We start from the raw sequence: 19,805 nt of genomic DNA, 5'->3' as shown, positions 1-19,805 counted from the left end.
GATCAGACGTTTATAGGTCAGGTGCCTCTTCCCTTGAGTTGACTGGTTTTGTGTGTACATGACTGTTCACAGTAAAAGTAGAAATCAGATTTTGCTGTGAATTTGTTGCTATTTGTCTTTCATTCTTAATTGGCTTTATTGTTCTAATTTAAAATGTTCTGTAAATTACTTTAAATATAGAAATAATTACTAGATGTTGTGTATCACCGCTCTTTTATTTTACAACAAATAAGGTCAATTTTCTGATTCACACAGGAATGTTAGATATTTGAATAACAGTCTAAAGAAAAAATCCTTTGATTAATTATTGGACTTTTGATCATCAGTGTAAAATGTTAGAATAGTTCAGTAAAGGTTTGGTATTTATGACCTTCCTTATGCTGAGCACAAGTAGCAGGTAGCACAAATTATACTGAACTAGATTTGTTTTTAAACTCATGCTGCTTGAAGAGCAATTTTAGTTACTTCAAAGAGCTGAAAGACATGCCAGAAATAGGAAAAATTTATCATTCAAGAACATGTTTTTGTGTGTAAAATTACATTTATATGAAATTTTCTCTCTAGTGGTGTAAATTTGATGACGATGTTGTATCAAGATGTACAAAGGAAGAAGCGATTGAACACAACTATGGAGGTCATGACGATGACTTATCTGTACGGCACTGTACGAATGCGTACATGTTGGTTTACATCAGGGAATCAAAATTAAGTATGTATACTCTGTGTGTGTTCCAAGTTAGACGTACATACAGGGATTTAGGGCTATACTTTACTTCTGAATTGTTGACAGTTTTCCTATACAAAGGGGCTGTGTTAGTTGTAATTTATAGATTCTGTGGGATCAACAAGCCTTCTCTCATTTTTTGGAAAGTACGTGCAATCTAGTGTTGTCTTAGCACAGTAATTCAAAACTGTGTATCTGCAAAGTTCTTCAGCCTTGGTTGTTTTGTAGGATAGAAAAATTAGTGAACTAACTTCAGTGATGGAAACTAAACCAAATTGATTATAAATATGTAGATATATGTATACTAAAAAAATTGAGTGGTGGTAAATATTTTTTTAATCCTGAAATGAATATTTAATTCAGAAGTCTGTGATACATATTTCATGGAAGTAGTGCATTTTGACTTGGGATAGAAAATGCTTCTTTTGCCAAAACATGATGATATCAAACCATGTTTTTAATTAAAAGATGAAAAAAAGCTGATTTTGACTTAAAATCAGAGGAAAGTCAAGTGTGTATGAAGAAAACCTTGTCTGATGTAAAACTTGAAATGACATCACAAAATCTGCTTTGTAGGTGAAGTTTTGCAGCCTGTCACAGACCATGATATTCCTCAACAACTTGTAGAAAGGCTACAAGAAGAGAAGAGGATAGAAGCTCAGAAGAGGAAGGAGAGGCAGGAAGCTCACCTCTATATGCAAGTGCAGGTCAGCTTTTGAAACAGATAAAGTTGTAACTACCTTACCATTAAAATTCAGAATATGGAATGACCCAAGACAAACCTTGACTTTTCTTTTTTTTTTTTTTTTATTTACTTTGAGTTTGGAAGTAGTGTTTGAAGTGAAATTATGATTTTAGTGCTTGTAAGTATATTTACATATGCAATGAATCCTAATGAAACAAACAGTACTGGATGTTACAGCCGTTTCTGTTTTCTCTACAAGTTATGTTCTTGCAAGTAAAAATAGTAAGTTCAGGTGAAAGGAAGAGGACCAGGTTATTTCGAATGGCTGCTCTGCCACTGCACTTTTATCTCCTTCAGGAATTATTTTCTAAAATTAGAATGTATCTAGCCATAGGCTGCAAGCCTGGACTACTGCCAAACTGAGCTCATCAAGTAGAAGCAGAAGGAGAGAGTGCTTATATTTGCAATTATCTTTTTGGAAAAGCCAGATGGACTAGATTGTTATGAATCGCCTTAAGGAACTCTGTTTATGGCTCCTTCCAGAGCCCATCTGGCACAAGAAAGTAGAGCCCATTTTCCACTTGCCTCCATGTTTCCTTGCATCTTCTTTCTGGTGTTTGTAAGTAGAGGTATTGGTGAAGTTCAGCCTGTTCTATTCTGCATTTACATTAGGGCTGTTTTCAGTGGAGAGACTGGCAGAGTTGAACCGCTTGTCTTTCTGTTAACAAAGAGTGCATGGGAGTTGTGGGAGATACAGGAAACATTTTTAGGCCAGGCTCCTTGCATTACACCAGCAAAATAATTATGTAGCCTTTTTTTAAGTGCCAAGATTGTTAGAGCACATGTTTCCAAGATTGAGATCTAAGTGCAACTGGTTTTTAATTGTTTGGGATTTGTAAGAATTAGTGTATTTTAATTACTTACTGATTTGACTATCAATCACAATTTAAAATTTCGTTGTAATCTGTATACTTGCAAATTTTCTTCATGAGAACAAGAATAGTGTTAGCAGTGTGCCACTATCCAGAGAGCTGGTGACATTGCATAGTAAAGCATCATGAGAAGGCATTACATTGTGCAGCTAAATTAATATGAGTAGTAACCTTTAAATGTATTTTTTCAGATAGTGGCAGAGGATCAGTTCTGTGGTCACCAAGGCAATGATATGTATGATGAAGAAAAAGTGAAATACACTGTTTTCAAAGTATTAAAAAACTCCACGCTTACAGAATTTGTTCAAAATCTCTCTCAAACAATGGTAAGTTTTCTGTAGCTGAATATCTGTATGCATTTATTTTATTACATTATGGTTGCCTCATAGTCTTTATCTTCTCCAGATATTGGCAGCAGTCATGACTTAGACCTTTTAAAATAGAATATTTGGGCTTAATAAAAAGTATCTTAGCCTTTTTGTTTCTTTGTTTCCTGTCACAATTTTTATTTATTTTAGGGATTTCCCCAGGATCAAATCAGATTATGGCCAATGCAAGCAAGAAGTAATGGAACAAAAAGACCTGCAATGTTAGATAATGAAGCAGATGGCAATAAAACGGTAAATATTCATTGATAGAGGACATTATTTCTGTACATCACCCATGATTTTTAGTTCTCTTTAAGAATCTGGAAGTTTGAAACATCAGATTTTTCAGGGTTTTAATTTAACCTGTACCTGGTAAAGTTTGATACTTGAGAAGACTTGAGATTTAGTGGATTGATTTGGGTAGGAGGGAAGGGTGTGGTGCATGGTTTTTCTTACACGAAAAAGGGCATGATCATGATTTTTATGTTGGATTTCAAACAGAAATGTCTTTTTGAGTCCTCAATTATCTTGGCAAAAACTCTGGATTTAATGAAATGTGTTGCTTAAAATGTAAAACATCATGTCTAAATACCACAGAAAATGGTGATTGGTTTCACTGTCCTGTTACTTCTAAAGTTTTAAGTAATTTTCTTGCCATAATAAAGACAGCTGTAGGTATAATTTTTTTTCTTAATAAAAAAGAAAGAGGTCCACTTTAAATAAAACCTATAATTGGTGCTTCATAAAAACCTTTTTGGTGTTTTTATATCTGTCATTGTTTCTTTTGATAAACTTCCTGTCAATAATGCAACTAAAAAAAACAAATCGCCCACTCATAGAATGTCGTAAAGTTCTTGCATCTGATGAAAATGCAGGTATCAGGTTATATTATATTCTCCAGAGACTTTTTTTTCTTCTTCCACATCTTTCTACATAGATGATTGAGCTCAGTGACAATGAAAATCCATGGACAATATTTTTGGAAACAGTAGATCCAGAGATGGCTGCTACTGGAGCAACATTGCCCAAGTTTGATAAAGATCGTAAGCATATATGCTAAAACTTGAGTAAATACGAAGTACTTTTATTTTGGGTATATCTCAGAAAACATTGTGCAGTTCTTTTTTCAATTATGACATCGATGTACCCGTCAAACTACAGTGCTGAAATTAGTTTTTTTCTGCAGTTTTTCCCTTATTTCTCTTCAAGTGTAAGACGTTTCACACGGTTTTATTATCACTGAATAAATTATTTTTTTATATTTATATAATGTATTTATAAAAAATTCAGCATTTAAGACTATTTTAAGGGCGTTAATCCAATTAATAAATCAAAGACACATCTTTGATGCTGTTTAAATAAAAATATCTAGATGAATCTCTGCCCCGCCCTGACATACTCAAATAAGCCTTACTTAAAATTAAATCTTGTTTCTTAATTTGTAGATGATGTAATGTTGTTTCTGAAGATGTATGATCCGAAGACTCGGAGTTTGAATTATTGTGGACATATCTACACACCTATATCCTGCAAAATACGTGAGTTCTAAAAATAAATTTTATTGTTATAATTTAAATTTTTCAAATACAATAGATTGCATATTTACTTTTTTCTTTTAATATTAGTTTTAACACTGAAATCAAAGGTAGGCCACAGAAAGAAATTCTGATTTCTCCTAACACCTGACAGTTTTCTTCCCCATGTTGGGTCAGTGGAACTTCCTGCAAGGCTGAGGCATTGCTTTAATACACTGTTGACTGTTGGTTAATTTTTTGTTACATTTGCTGTATCCGCCAGGTGTTGTTGAACATAAACAGTTGTTTCAGACTTGCTGTAAAGTTTTGTGATTTGATATTGCTCGTCAGTTTAGTTTTTTCCTTGTATTTCAAGTTTTTTTGTGGAATGTACTTCTGCAAAAGCTTTTAAAATAACCCTTCTACAACTTTTCACTGTGGTAGCCTGAGAGCAGCTGCTCAGACTGAATTGGGCATGAGCCTTGGTTTTCATATGGGTCCATTTAAAGCATTCAGCAAATGTCCACCAAGTAAAAATACTTTGATTTGTCATTTTGAATGTCTTATTTTGTAGACTTGTATGTGCTTTCTAATTTTGTATTTTAGCTGCCTTAATATTTTATTTTTTTTTAAGAGATTAAAATTTTTCTCTGGGGAAGGAAAAGTGTTATTTCAGCTCTTTGATCTTGGTTGGCCTTACACACATTTTTGTTGTTCAGATGAAGTAGAAGGAAACTTTGAAGTCTATCTCTGGGATGATGGTCAATAAGGGAAGCTTTAACCTGAAAGGCTCTCTTTCTTAGGCATTTTAAAACTCTTTTTCCAGGATAGAAAAATAGGTTCACTCCTTTTTCAGGAGGTCTCACTAGCAGTTAAAGTGCAATGCATTTCACATTCCTTTTCTTTTCCAATAGGTGACTTGCTTCCAGTTATGTGTGAGAGAGCAGGATTTCCACAAGAAACTAACCTTATCCTCTATGAGGTTTGGATTGACAGACTTTTTGTAACATTTTTGTCTTTCACATGCTATAACTAGAGAAAAAGAAGCTTTATTGGTTAAAAAAGGTTGCTTATAACAATGGTAATTTATAATCATAAGCAATTCTGTAACCTTCAAACTTAAACTTTGAAGTTTACAGTGCTGCAACAGAGTACCAACAGATAGTTGACATCAAAACAGATTTAAAATTAAACAACTGAAGTGTGATGCTTTAAAAACAAAAGACAGAGTTAAGAAAACATTGCGTCTTCTCCTTCCTTCCCCAAGTTAGAAATCAGCAAACAAAATACTTAGTCTGCTAACGTGTTTCTGCCCAAATACAGAAATCTTTTTAACGGCTGTATTTATTGAGTGTTGAAGATGCAGATCTTGCCAAGGCAAAGTCCTTGCTATAGTAAGAGCAAGGAATTTTTTTTTTTTTAATTGCGATTTTTGTTAGCAGTCATGCTGCTCTCTCTGGTGGTTCCAGGGCAGCACACACACTTCCATCTTAAAAAGCAGAACTGTCAGGTACTCCTACTGTGTGCAGGTCAGGGTTACAGTTTGATTCCAGTTTGTTTAGACAATTGCTTTTATCCCAAGAGATCAACATACAAGTATAAATATGTAATATGCATGTAGATTATTTTATAACATAGGCATTTTTAATATGGTTGGGTGTTGTTTTGTTTGTTTTTTTTTTAAGACAAGTGAATTGCTGTACAAAAGTTCTGCACTATTAAAATAAATGAGCATAATTAGGGTTCTCCATGCTTCCTGGAAGCTGCATCAGTAGAAAATTAATCTCGGAATTTTGGAAAATTTTCAGTGCTAACAAGATAATACTGAATGATAAAATAGTCTTGAAAATAAAGATAACTTGAGTGAGACTCCAAAGGTAAAAATGAGCAGCCAGATTTATCAATAGCAACTAGATGTATCTGGACCTTAGCTAAGATTACATTTAATTTACATACACATATGTATCCGTTTGTTTCAGTTGAAAGAAGATACAAGTTACCTTATCTGAGGATTTCTTCACTATTGTGACCTTTATTTTTGTCTTTATTCTGTGATCAACAATTTTTGTTCTTTATTGCAGGAAGTTAAACCCAATTTAACGGAAAGGATTCAAGACTATGATGTATCTCTTGATAAAGCTCTTGATGAACTCATGGATGGCGACATCATAGTGTTTCAGAAGTATGTATTTTAAGGTGCCAGTTTATCATTGCAATTAAATCACGTGGTTCACTTTGAAAGCATAATTTCCTTTAACTTAGCATTTTTAACGAGCAAAGTAGAATTTTCCAACAGTAGACATGTTCTCAGCAGTTCTCATTTGTTTATTCAAAGGGGAAATGAAAAAAATTTTGGTAGTATTTTAACAATCACATGCCACATTATTTAAGGAAAAGAAGATTTCATCCTAGTTTAGAAAACTCATAACCTAAAATAGGACTTAATATTACCCAAGAGTGTGGTTCAGCAATGTGTCCAAGTTCTGCAACTTTTTACTTGGAGCTGCTGTAACTTGGAAACTGAAGAGCCTACCAACATTTCAGATCTCGGGCTCTACCATTACTGCTGTTCAAGGCTCTTGGCTTGGAGCTCCTTTCAGCCTAGAACTAAACTAAACTGCGTTCCCTTTTTTCCTTTTACTCATGCACAACAGTGAGTTCCGTATCAGTCTGCAGTGATGAGATGCTCCCAGTTTGCCTGAGCGTATGCGACTCATAGGTGTACTAGTGCTTCAACTGAGTTTTCTCCCAGGCCAAAGGAGAACTCCTGCATCTTGTATCCATTAAAGGGACCTTTCATAAGCTTGTCAGGGCTATAAATCAGCACTTCTATGCTCTCACTCCTGATGGTCACACCCAACTGTGTTGCTCTGTTTCTCTCCATGGGCTGACAGTGGGTGGAAGCCAGCTAGTCTATCTGCAGCACTCTTACCCCAGATTATGTGAGATGAATGTATTTCTCATGTCATGCCTTGGAACTCGCATTCCCTGTTGACCCAGTTGGTGTTATGCACCTTTGGCTGGCTGCTGACTCCTGGGTAAGTGCACAGCTTGTACCCTGGTGCTATTTCTCTGCTGAGAAGATAGGGGTACCAGTCAGTAGTGACCCAAACCAGCGTCTGTGCCGACTGTTTCGCACTGTTGTACATCTGGCCTCTCTGCAAAGCAATTCATACAGGAGTATATGGAAAGCTGTAGCAATGTGCAGTAATGTGCAGTAATGTGCCATGGTGGGAGGGAGGGATGACTCCTGCTAGAATGCTGCTGTGAAAGGGCTGGCGTCGGTACCGGCAGATTGCCAAGTGAGCGAGCACAGCACACGAGCGTGTTTGCCCTTGCACCGCACAGAAATGCTCAGGGGTGTAGGTCACTACTGACTGTATTAGTTCTACTGTGTACGAGTGGTGGCTCTTTAAAAAGGTTTCTAAACTTTTTTTCTGTATCTCAACTGTTGCTGACTTACTGTAGAACATGTTTTTAAAAGCCCTAACTGCTTGTACGTGTAACAATGTGATATGTGATGGTATTATCATTTGTTTGCTCTTGTAGGGATGACCCAGAAAATGATAACAGTGAGCTACCAACAGCTAAAGAATACTTCCGAGACCTTTATCATCGTGTGGATGTCATTTTCTGTGATAAAACCATCCCCAATGACCCAGGCTTTGTTGTTACTTTATCCAATAGGATGAATTACTTTCAGGCATGTGTCCTATTTGTCTCTGCTTTTGTTTCCTTGTTCTGAAAATAACTTTTGCATTAGTTTTCAAGTGCATTACACATATTTTTAGAAAAGAGTAGATCTGTTCTTGTACACGTTTTGCATTGTGGTAGTGAAAAATTTAAGGAAGCCGGTAATGCTTGTGAGAAGAAAATACTCTAAAATCTCCCAGTTTTATTAAAAATGAGTTATTTGACAATAGGATTCTTTCTTGATGTGCCATTCTGCTCTGTCAGGGAAATGATATTCTAGTGCAATTATGCGTTTGCTTTCTAACGGACATGTAAAACTTGCTCAACTTATTCAGCTGTTAAATACCTAGGGAATCTAATGATACCTATTTTCTTCTGGTAATATCACCAACAATATTAATTTTGTAGACCAAACTGTATTGCTTTCTTCACAGAATGCTGTTTAATGCTCAGTGGTACTAGCAGGTCAAACCTTTTGTGCTCAGAAAAGGTGACTGGGAGTGTTAGAAGAAGAAAACTGAACAATGAAACTTGAAAAAAACGCATAAAATAAAGTTGATCTCATCTATTAAGCACCCGAGTAGATTTGGCTCCCTACAGTTCTCCTGCACTTGCTCTTATCAGTGTCAAAAAGATCACTTAAAAACAGACAAGTCTATTTTCTGTCACCAAGGGCAGGAACTCTGAGCACCTGCTTACACAGGGGAAGTCAGGGATGGCTTTTGCTATCCTGTTCTCATCATCTGCTTTTCAGCAACTCGCTTTTATTTCATTTTTACTTGACGTGTAAGTTCCGTATACCTTATTTTGGTAAGGGAAATACAGACAGCGATTCCCCATGCTTTTTGTGACACAGTGACATGAAATACACTGATGGGAATAATGTGGTGATATTTCCCAGCAAGCTGACTTCCCTGGAGTGAATTAAAGAACAGTGGGAATTTCCAAAGAGCAAGTCTTACTTATTTCCCCATTAATACTAGAATTAAAACAAAAAACCCTACATAAAAACAAACAAAAAAACACAAAAGAGGAGTAGAGCTGTTGTTGTGGATTTTGTGGCCTTTTGGTGACAATGATTTATTGTAATAAAACAATTTCCTTTTTTTCCCCCTAGTGTATCTTACTCTGTCAACTGTTCAGAAGCTAAAGATACTAGTTGATTTTGCCTTGGAAGTAGACATAGTGGGTCTCTCAGAATTTCAGTAGCATAATGTTTGTGAAATGCAATGAATGACTGTATGATTGTAGAGCAATGTCATAACTGTCTCAGTTCAGAACTTACAAAAAAATTTATTTGCAGGTTGCAAAGACAGTTGCGCAAAGACTTAATACAGACCCAATGCTATTACAGTTTTTCAAGTCCCAAGGGTAAGATGAATTTCCTTAGTGTTCTGTGTCTGAAATACTCTTTAAAATACTTAGCCCAAATATAGATAAGTAGCAGTTACTCTGTAGTTTTTTTCCAGCTTGTAAACTAATTCTTAAGCAGTAAAATGTTAGTGTTCTGGCATGCACAGCAAGTTGCATAGACAGTTTAAAGTATTGCAGTGGCTGACACTAGAGCCTCAAGGAATTGCACATTTTAGAAGAGTTCCAGTAAGTGTCATTGAAAAAAACCTGCATTTTAAAGTATCACTGTTTAAATGTCTAAAATCATTAATTACTTCAAAGCCTGACTGTATGGGACAAATTATTAAGCTAATCTAAGTGGTGTTTCAGTGAATGCACATTTCTAGAATGGAGGAGAGCAGAAACAAGTGTACATAAAAGCAGGATTTTTGCTGATTTATGCAGGAGTTACTTCACTGGTTTTTTTTTGTCCTGTTTTGATTTTTTTTTTTACACCCACCCCCTCATCCCCGCTCCAAGTCTGCAAATGAGAATTAATGAAGATGACTATGATCTAACAAGTTCCCAGCTGCTAAAAGGGACATTTCTGATTAAAGTGGTATTCTCAGGCACAGTTGTGTAAAACTGGATTTGAATCTGTATAAAACTATAGTAGAAAACAGTAGTATCAGTAGTTATAGGTATATGCTGCAGGAATAATGCACACACAAAATTTACCCCATCATTTTGTATTCCTGTAAATATAGATTGATCTTTATTAACCTGTAGGTATCTCCCTTCATCATCAATGAACCTGTCATAATTTGAGTAGCTCTCCCCCCCATCATATTTTTGGTGCCTCCCCCCCCCCCCCCCCCTTTTTTTTTTGATTCTCAGGAGTTGTGTGGTCATTCAAAGAGAGTTTAAAGAAATAATTTAAATTAAAAACCTTTGTCTTGTAATTGCACGTACTGGCTTTTTTTGCCATGAGCCACAAGTAATTTAATCTCTTTTAACTTTACAGCTTAACTTTTACTAAAGACTGAATTCTAAATTTTACAAATACATTTTACAGTGCTGTGGTCACTCTGGAATTTGCTGTGTCATATGGCTCCACAAATTAACCTTTCACAATCTAAAGCATGTGCTGCTCTACTAGTAGTTTCAGAGGAATGTAGGTCTGCCGTCCTGAAGCATTAAAGGCGAGCTTGTAAACATCCAAGAGAGTTAACACGCACATTTAATGGTATTTCTGTTCCCATACACTCACCTGTTTTTAAAAATCACTAAAGCACTGAATATAATGCTGCTTAGGCTGTGCTAGCAATTATATGAAACTGGAAGCCAAGAATAAAAAATGTACTTGGTACTTGGATTTATTGAGCAGTGCTGGATTGTAAAGAGATATTTGTTTTTCTTTTTCGTTCTGTAGTTATAGGGATGGCCCTGGTAATCCTCTTAGACATAATTATGAAGGTACTTTAAGAGATCTTCTGCAGTTCTTCAAGCCTAGGCAACCTAAAAAACTTTACTATCAACAGGTAAGAGTCTTTTGTTTTTATTGGTGTGAATTTAAAAAAAAAATAATTCCGCCCTATACAAAGTATGCCTAAAGTGTTTTTCTTTTCTTCCTTAAGCTCAAAATGAAAATAACTGATTTTGAAAACAGAAGAAGTTTTAAATGCATATGGCTAAATAGCCAGTTTAGGGAAGAGGTGAGTGAGGCTGGCTGTTACAAACTTGCTATCATTTCTGTGTCAAAGCTGGTATGACTGTGGTTATGGTGCAGTTTGCACACCTGTTGTCCCTGAAGAACACAAAATTAGAACAAAGTTGTACCTTATGTAAAAAAACCAAACTACTAAAAACAACGCCAAAACACATGAAAGAAAATTTAAAAAGTTTGTTCCAGTTCTTAACAAAAACTTTGAAGGTGATTGGTGTTCACTTCAGTAACTGTTATCTTCTAAAGATGAGTTTTTCATGAAGAGAAGAATACAGTGTGTTTTGTGCTTTAATAAGGTTGGTTACATTTTTCAGGTTTTCTAATGATTATTCTGTTTCAAATTCCGTAGGAAATAACAGTATATCCAGATAAGCATGGGTGTGTGCGGGACCTGTTAGAAGAATGTAAAAAAGTTGTAGAACTCTCTGAAAAAGGTTCAGGGAAATTAAGGTAAAGCTGGAAGATTTTGATTTCTGTTATGTGATCATGTAGATTGTGTGCAGAAAAGTATCCATAGAATTTAAAATAGTGTAGAAAACATTATTATCAAATGAAGTCTGATACTCTGTTAAAAATAAAAAGCTTCCAGATTCACACTGCTAAGAGAGTTTTTATTAACTACAAATATAATTTTTATATATTTATTTATTTATTTTCTGTTTCATGAGGTTACATCCTTGAGATGCATGTTTCATCAATTGCATTTTTTGACTCTGAACTTAATAATTGTTTCCAATTCAAGCATTTCATGCTGTTCACTTCTCAGAGGTTAAAAGTGTGGTCGTTCAAAGAGAGTTTAAAGAAATAATTTAAATTTAAAACTTTTGTCTTGTAATTGCACATACTGGCTTTTTTTGCTATGAGCCAGAAGTAATTTAACGTCATGTTAACTTCACAGCTTAATTTTTACTAAAGACTGAATTTTAAATTTTACAAATACAGTAATATTATCTTTTAGCATCCTAACTACACTAATCCTTCTCAAAGTTTGAGAAAAAAATGTTGCATTGATTATTTTTGGTTTTTTTATAATTTTTTAAAAATGCTTTTCCTGTTTGTTTATTTTTAAGGCTGCTAGAAATTGTAAGTTACAAAATAATCGGTGTCCATCAGGAAGATGAGCTGTTAGAGTGTTTGTCACCTGCAACAAGTCGAACGTTTCGAATAGAGGTAAATACTACTTTTGTAAAGAAACTTTAAAACTTGACTTTGAGAGAAGAAACTCTCAACTGGCGATTCTGATTTTCAAGTACTGTGATACTTTCAGCAAGCTAAATTACATGATTATATATATGTATTTTAAAAGGTAATGCTTCTAAAAATTTTTCCTTTGTTCCATCTGCTTCCCTATAATGATTTCATTCTTCAAATTTTAATGTATGTTTATTATAACAATACGTGAAGACTTGGCAAGGGCTTGTCCATAGAACATTTGCTCCCTTAGCAATAATTGTTTGAGGACTCATGGCGTAAATGTTTATCCTTAGAACCAGTTTCATACTTAAATATTCCAGAAGACTTTGTTTCCTTTTCTGTTAAGTTTGAGCTTCTTGAGCCAAATTTTTATACTTATCATGTGATTTTTGTAAACATTTCATCAAGCAAATCTGTTAACTTGGCTCAAAGATCAGAAATTAAAAAAAAAAAAACCAACAAAAAACTTCCAATGTATACTGTAATGAAGTGATGGCAAGAGGTCTGTGATATTGCTATCAGCTACTTCTACACCTGATAGAAGATTTCATGTCAAAAAAGCCATTTGGGGAAGCCAGGAGAGTATTTACTGAGGGGAAGCTGAAACGCTGTCATGCCAGGGATGAATGAGTCTTGTAAAAAGACTCTGTCAAACAGCATGGTTCTTTTAATTGTTTTTAAATAAACTTGTTTTACACCAATTATGCTTTTAGTTACTTAATTAAGTATATAAGTATTAAGTATATAGTTACTTAATACTTTTTGGGGACGTTTTAGCTGATTGCAGGCGTAATTTTGTGTCTGGATCTAGGAAATTCCTCTGGACCAGGTAGATATAGATAAAGAAAACGAAATGCTAATCACAGTGGCACATTTTCACAAAGAGGTCTTTGGGACATTTGGAATTCCATTCTTGCTGAGGATACACCAGGTACAGTATGCCTCCTCCTTTTTCTCCACGTGGGATTATATTAATGATGATTTCTTAAAGCATTGCCAAATAAATTGATTATTATAAAAAGTGTATTGGAAAATACTGCTCTTCTAATAAAGGCTTCTGCCCCTTACATGCCTTTTTACGGTTAAGTCATTTACCACCTCAGTTCTCTTTTGCACATAGAGATTGTTTAGTGTTTCGGTGAGTCTGTGCAATATCTAGAAAGTAGCCAGCGACTTGAAATACTACCACAGCAATACTAATCCCCGCAGAACCCCTGCCAACGGACCTAGAAGCCTATTTGTAATACCACTTCAGTAATTGCAATGCCAACTTGTTAGCAAGAGTGGCTAGGCCATGGTTGCTTGGCTTCTTACTGAGACACATGATTGTGAAAACTGAGTTTGTTTTCTTGAACATTTTCTAAGATGACTTTGTATTTCATAGCTTCTGTAATTTGATGTGCTTTATCTTCTAGGGCTGGAAGTTAGTACAAGAGTGAAAGCTGATTTTGAAAGCTTAATTTAAATTGTTAAGTTTTTATGTGGTGCTGCTCCAACTGAATGTCACACTAATTCTTTTAATATCAAAGTGTATTTCTGGGGGCAGTTAGCAGTTTGCTTCTAAACTTTTTTCTGGTTCATGTATGTTAGTTTGTATGAAAATTACCTACTTTTATAAAAGTTTTGGACTGAGAAATACGTCCACGTCTCTGGATCCAGTAGCATTTCACTATATTCCGTATTTTTGATCAATGTAGAGAAAACCTGTGATCAATATAGAGTAAAACCATTTCCAAATGGTGGAAACCATTTGCACTTCATTTCCATGTCTATGACAGTTGATACATATTATTTGACTTGAAGTTGATGCTGATCCATCACTTTTTTGGGGGGCAGTTTACATACACAGCATGCAGAAACATACTACAAAAATTACTAATTGAGGGGGAGCATCACAGGTGTAGAGTTTTTAAAAAGTAATATGCTTAGGAAGGATATGTAAAATTTTTTTTTCCAAATTCCTGTTTTGCTGCTAATTATCTAACTTTGTTTCTTACCTTTAACCTGGCTTGCACATACCACTAGCAGTGCCTGGTCGATTTATGGGACAGTTTGCATGATGATGAATTAATAAGACTTACAGTTGCTGAATTTATAGCAAGTTGTATGTTGTTATTCTGTATTGTAGTGCATGATGTTGACATTGTGCAATTTTGTAAATAGCTGAGAGATTAAGGCAATGTATTTCAATTAAGCTTAAAGCAGGAACTATTAACAGCACCCCCTTTTTTTCCCAAGATTATTTTTTTTTTACATTAAAAATCTTGATGTCATTATCAGGGTGAACACTTCAGAGAGGTTATGAAGCGGATTCAGACAATGCTGGACATACAAGAAAAAGAATTTGAAAAGGTAATGGCAAGTTGGAAGAGTTTTTATTGCTGACTCTAGATGCTAAATTGAGTTTATTTTAAGAAGTTGGAACACCACAGATTTGGGATAAGTGTAGATTTTGATCAATAGAACAGTTGCTTGACTTAAATAAGAGAATAATTAGGTAGGGTGTGTAGGAGTAGTATTTCTGTCCTGTATCAAAAGAGATAGTCAGCAAAACATTAAAGTGACCTAGAAGAGTTTAGATGGTGCAGGACCTCTAGAGGCCACCCATTTCAGGTTCCTGCTCAGAGCAGAACTAACTTGAAGTTAATTCAAGTTGCTCAGGGTTTTACCCAGTTGCAGTTTGGAAACTCCCAAGGATGGGAATTCTGCCATGTTCTGGGCACTGTATTTTAAAGCATCATGGCTATCATTGTGAAGACACTTCTTTTCCTTACGTGTAACCAGGATTTTTCATTTTGCAACTGGTGATGATTTTGTCTTGTCCTTTTGCTGTGCAGCTCTTGAGAGGAGTCTGTGTAACAGTCTTCAGTTGGTGGAAGACTAGATGCTTGTGTTAGCCTTTTCTTCTTTGGGCTAAACAAACCGATTTCCTTTAGCTGCTTGTATGCCATGGAGTCCAGCCCCCAAACTGTCTTACTGGACTGTTACTGGACGTGCTGCAGTTTGTTGCCATCTCTTTTTCCCTGGAGGGCCCGAACCTGGACACAGGATTCCATGTGCAGTCTCGTGATTTCCGGAGCATTCATTTTATCCTATTGTTGAGGTCGTTGATGAAGATTTTAAACAGGAATGGCCTATATCAACCCCTGAAGAATACCACTCATAACCAGCTGCAAGTTAACCTATGACATTAGACTTGAAGGCTTTATTTTACTGTGGTATCTTAGTAGGTTTTTTCTTTCCTTTTCATAGTTTAAATTTGCAATTGTAATGATGGGCCGACACCAATATCTCAATGAAGATGAGTATGAAGTGAACTTGAAAGATTTTGAGCCCCAGCCTGGTGAGTTGTTAGACAACCTGTCTGTTCCTTTGACCTGTTGAAGCTGCTCTGCCAGTTGTCATAATGTGATTATCCTTAACTCGGGATGCAGAAAGAGATCGTTCTTTGTACATGAAATACATTACATGTAGTAAATAAGCAAGTATTTGTATATGCTCGTGTGCACACTAACAGTGTTAAGTGTATATGTTAGTTATTAATACACCTATAAAATACATATTCTCAGACTAAGTAATCTGTCCTTGTAACTTAAAAGTTTGCATTTGAGTTACCAAACGGGTCAAAATGTCTGTAGAACATACTTTACAGAAGAGAGTTGCATCTTTTTTGTATTGACCATCTGCTCCCCTGTATGTTTGATTCTCACATTTGTTATTGGAGTGTGTGCTCTTATTATTCCTAAATAATACTAAGGTGCATTCTCATAGGATTCTTATTTTAAGTGTGCTGCAAAGAGGTATTTGAATCTCATATTCATTGAAGACACTTCTTGTTCATTCTTGGTATCTTCAATGAATCTGAAGAATCTAAGGAGAATGTTACATATGTGAATGGGATGCTGTTTAGATTTTCTGTTCCGAAGAGGTGATTCACCAAGCTACAAATGCAGCTCTGTTCTGAATTTGTCTGTGGATGGTCTACCATCTTGTTTACTTGACTGATATTTAAAGCTCTATTCTCTGAGGAATTTACACGTAGGAGAAACCAGCTTAATCCTTCAGCAGTTCCACCAGAGTCATCTTTTGAGAGTTTCAGCTGGGAATGGCACCTTAGAGTCTGCAGTCAGGGCTCTGTTGAAAGCCTTGAATTTACTGTTTGTTGTTTTTTTTCCCCTAGCTTAGCTGAGTGTTCCTTTTTGTGAGCTGCTCTGTCTGGTAGAAACGAGATTGAGGACAACTTGCTCTCTGCAGTTCTATTTTTCTGACAATTATGAGCTCTGTTTTTTGTTGGCGGGTTGTGCTAGGGCCAAACTTCTCTGATTCCGCCCCCCCCCTCCAAGCTATGTTCTGGATTTATGTAACAGTTGTAAAGGAATCCTGTAACTGTCCATTTATTTTGAAATCCACAGAGACATGGACCGATACCATTAATGAGTACTTTGCAGGAACCTAGCAAAAAGTCCTCTCATGGTATATTACACAGCCAGGTTTATGGCTCATATGGCTGTGAATATGAGGGGACTTGCCAAAACTTTGAATGCCTGTGTCTGCACAAGTCATCCGTGAGCAGAGAAGCATGTATTGGAGGGGCCTGCAGAAAAACTGCACTAGTTGTGAGGGGTCTCTGGATGACAAACTCAGAGGTGGACATTTCTGGATGGACAGATAGACCCTTACTTGTGTGGTCAGAGCAGCCAGAGTCCTGATTTTTTCTGCGAATCATCTTTCTGAAGGCGGGAAGGGGAAGGCAATAGTCCAAAACGAACTGTCAGACTTTGTGAGTAAAGCAGAGCCAGTATTGCTAAAACAACCTGAAAGACTAAACAGGTAAATAGGTCAAAAGTACAGATCATGGCAGAAATTGGAAAAGGGAGAACTTGAACTGTTTGTAGGAGTTGCATGGAATGTGAGATTCAAAGGATTTTAATTTGAGAGTTCACGGGAAGTTGCCCCTTTGATACAATACACTTTGATGCAACTCATTCCCCCTAAAATTCTCCTATGGGTGATAATATGATGCTCTAATGCTGCCTTATCTAAGTAGTATTTCAAGGTGTGGGGATCACATGTTTCTACAAATAGCAAATTTTAACACATGCTGGACTGATTGAACCAAAGCTTTGGCATTCTGTAATATTATTGACGTAGCTGATGTCAATAGTGTACCTCTCCTTTTACAAAGATGCACTCTTAGCAATGACTGTGCTGGCGCTAACGGTGTAGGACTTCATTTCTTTCTTTAAAAGACATTCAAATGATCTCAGCAAGATTGGCAGTTCTCTTTTATATTTGACATTGACCATTGTGTCAGACAAAAAGACAAATAATTTTGATTGAAGAAATTATATATAAAAAAAGCAGATGCAGGCAACCAAAAAGGTGGAGTGTTTTATGCTGTAGTGGTTGCAGTTGATGGCTTTGAATGTAGGAGTGTGCTTTTCTTGCTGGGGGGCTGTTTAGTTTCTGCCTTTATCATTTCACTTCAAAGAACATTTGATGCTCTGCATTGATGACATCTTAAAAGAGAATTTCCTCCATTTGCGCAAAGTATGTGGACTGTGGTTTCTCATGAGAACTAGTGGTAGATAAAACCATACTAGGTAGAACAAGTGAAAAAATCTGTATGTTTTCTTTACAATCTAAATATGACTAAATTTCTTTCTCAGAAAATAAAGAAGAGGTCAGTTACATGATTTCTTAATTAACTTATTATTTGCATTTTACATGTGTTGAACAAATATTTCCACTTAAACCAGGTGATAAGAATAACAATACAGCAAAGAGAACTTACAATATGGCAAATACTATAGGTTGTCATATTCAGATGGTGGATGCCTTCCTGTTTAAAACAGGCTCAGCTCTTTGGTGAAAGCTGGTACTTTGTGCCTCTGGCCATAAATTATAACAGTAGTTTTCTTGCTTTAGCACTCACTTCACTGGTGTAAACCCCTGTAAGTGACTGAAGAGAAGGAAAACCAGCTACCTGATCCAGAATCAGCTGTAAAATGTATTATTGGAAGGAAAGCAATGGTCAGGAAATCTACCTTGTTGGCTGTGGACTGCAGGACTGTTACAGAATCATAGAATAGTTTGGGTTGGAAGGGACAAGTGGGCAGGGACATCATCAACTGGATGAGGCTGCTCAGAGCCCCATCCAACCTGATCTTGAATGTTTCCAGGGATGGCGCATCTACCGCCTCTCTGGGCAACTGTTGTGCAGTCCTCTTCCATATCCTGTGATTCCTAGCAAACTGTGAACAAGGCACACAGGAGTAGCTTGTGTAAAGGAAACTTTCCAATTTAGCCTTAAAACCTCATTATTTTTTTTCTCTTTTCTTTTCTAGGCAACATGTCTCATCCAAGGCCATGGCTAGGGCTTGACCATTTCAATAAAGCCCCAAAGAGAAGTCGCTACACTTACCTTGAAAAAGCTATTAAAATCCATAACTGACTTACTTAACCAGATTGTCAAGGCAAGGGACAAAAATAAGTGTGTGTGTGCACCTTTTTAACAACTGTAGAACTTTGGTACACGTGCACTATATCTGAAGTCTTCAGCAAGAGGATTTGCTGCTGATGTTAATTTTATTTTGTTGAGGCTGTTCAGTTTGGCTTCTCTGTATCTATTGACTGCCCTTTTTGAGCAAAATGAAGGTGTTTTTATAAAGCTTGGATGCCAATGAGAGTTATTTTATGGTAAACGTAATGCAAGGCAATTGTCAGCATATTGAGGGAAGAGTTTAGTAGAACAGTTGACATTGGCAAAATATTTGTCTGTAGTACGTTTATAGATGGCATAAGCTGGCTGGCTGCCCTTCCCGGTATGGTGTTCACCATCACAGCAGCTAGTAAGTCTTATGTTTAGACTCACATCAGATTTATTTCCTTCAGTTATACTTTAAATGACATTTTTGTGCATTTGTAAATGCAAAAAACTCACATCATCAATAAATAGCAATCTCTACTTCATTGTGTACATTGTTGGCACTTATTCGGGATTTTTGTCTCCTCCAGCTGCATAGAATCTTTTTTAATAAACTAGTTTTCGTTTAATTTAGTCACTACTTTGCATCCTGTTTTGCCAAGTGGATGCCCTGAGTCCTAAAATGAGATATTTGGGTCTTTTTATTAAATTTTCAACCATTGATAAATACTATTGTGATTTATTATGCCATCTTCTGGCAAATAGAATGACACTCAAAAGTTGGCAAAAGCAAGTGAATGGATTATAAATATCATTAATTTAGTTAACATGGGAAGAGATGGGGAAAACATGAGAAATAGCCTTTTAGCACAGAGGGCATGCTCTCACTAGTGTTTAGTAAGCTGTTGACTTTGTATAAAAAAAGGAGGGGAAAAAAAAAAGAAAAAAGAAGAAAAAAAGAAAAAATGAAATTGTATATTTAATGAATGAACATGTACAATTTAACACTTGGAGGTTAATTTTGTTGGGTGAGTCTGCAAGTGAATTTCACTGATGTTGATATTCATTGTGTGTAGTTTTATTTCAGTCCCCAGACTGCTTCCTTTTATTTTGGAGCTAATGCCAGCCGCGTGTCTAGTTTTGAGTGCAGTAAAGATAGAATCAGCAATTCACACTTAATTTTACATTCTTTTCCAGTATTTTATTTTGT

At 35.9% G+C, this 19,805-nt stretch overlaps 1 protein-coding gene across 1 annotated transcript in view; it reads left to right on the top strand.

The window, feature by feature from the left end:
• The window catches only part of USP7 (ubiquitin specific peptidase 7 (herpes virus-associated)), a 41,811-nt gene extending 22,673 nt beyond the window's left edge, over positions 1-19,138 (top strand). Inside the window, exons 13-30 of the mRNA XM_010287317.1 lie at positions 565-709; positions 1,301-1,431; positions 2,533-2,667; positions 2,860-2,961; positions 3,647-3,752; positions 4,155-4,247; positions 5,138-5,205; positions 6,305-6,405; positions 7,773-7,926; positions 9,220-9,287; positions 10,681-10,789; positions 10,886-10,963; positions 11,324-11,424; positions 12,045-12,144; positions 12,980-13,099; positions 14,449-14,520; positions 15,421-15,511; positions 18,516-19,138. Coding sequence (XP_010285619.1) covers positions 565-709; positions 1,301-1,431; positions 2,533-2,667; positions 2,860-2,961; positions 3,647-3,752; positions 4,155-4,247; positions 5,138-5,205; positions 6,305-6,405; positions 7,773-7,926; positions 9,220-9,287; positions 10,681-10,789; positions 10,886-10,963; positions 11,324-11,424; positions 12,045-12,144; positions 12,980-13,099; positions 14,449-14,520; positions 15,421-15,511; positions 18,516-18,622 — 1,881 coding nt within the window. The 3' untranslated portion in view covers positions 18,623-19,138. The remainder of the gene's footprint in view (positions 1-564; positions 710-1,300; positions 1,432-2,532; positions 2,668-2,859; positions 2,962-3,646; positions 3,753-4,154; positions 4,248-5,137; positions 5,206-6,304; positions 6,406-7,772; positions 7,927-9,219; positions 9,288-10,680; positions 10,790-10,885; positions 10,964-11,323; positions 11,425-12,044; positions 12,145-12,979; positions 13,100-14,448; positions 14,521-15,420; positions 15,512-18,515) is intronic.
• Positions 19,139-19,805: the final 667 nt, after the last annotated feature.

The sequence above is a fragment of the Phaethon lepturus genome, unplaced genomic scaffold, assembly GCF_000687285.1.
Source record: "Phaethon lepturus isolate BGI_N335 unplaced genomic scaffold, ASM68728v1 scaffold15725, whole genome shotgun sequence".
Lineage (NCBI taxonomy): Eukaryota > Metazoa > Chordata > Aves > Phaethontiformes > Phaethontidae > Phaethon > Phaethon lepturus.
This window is presented reverse-complemented; position numbering and strand designations above follow the sequence as displayed.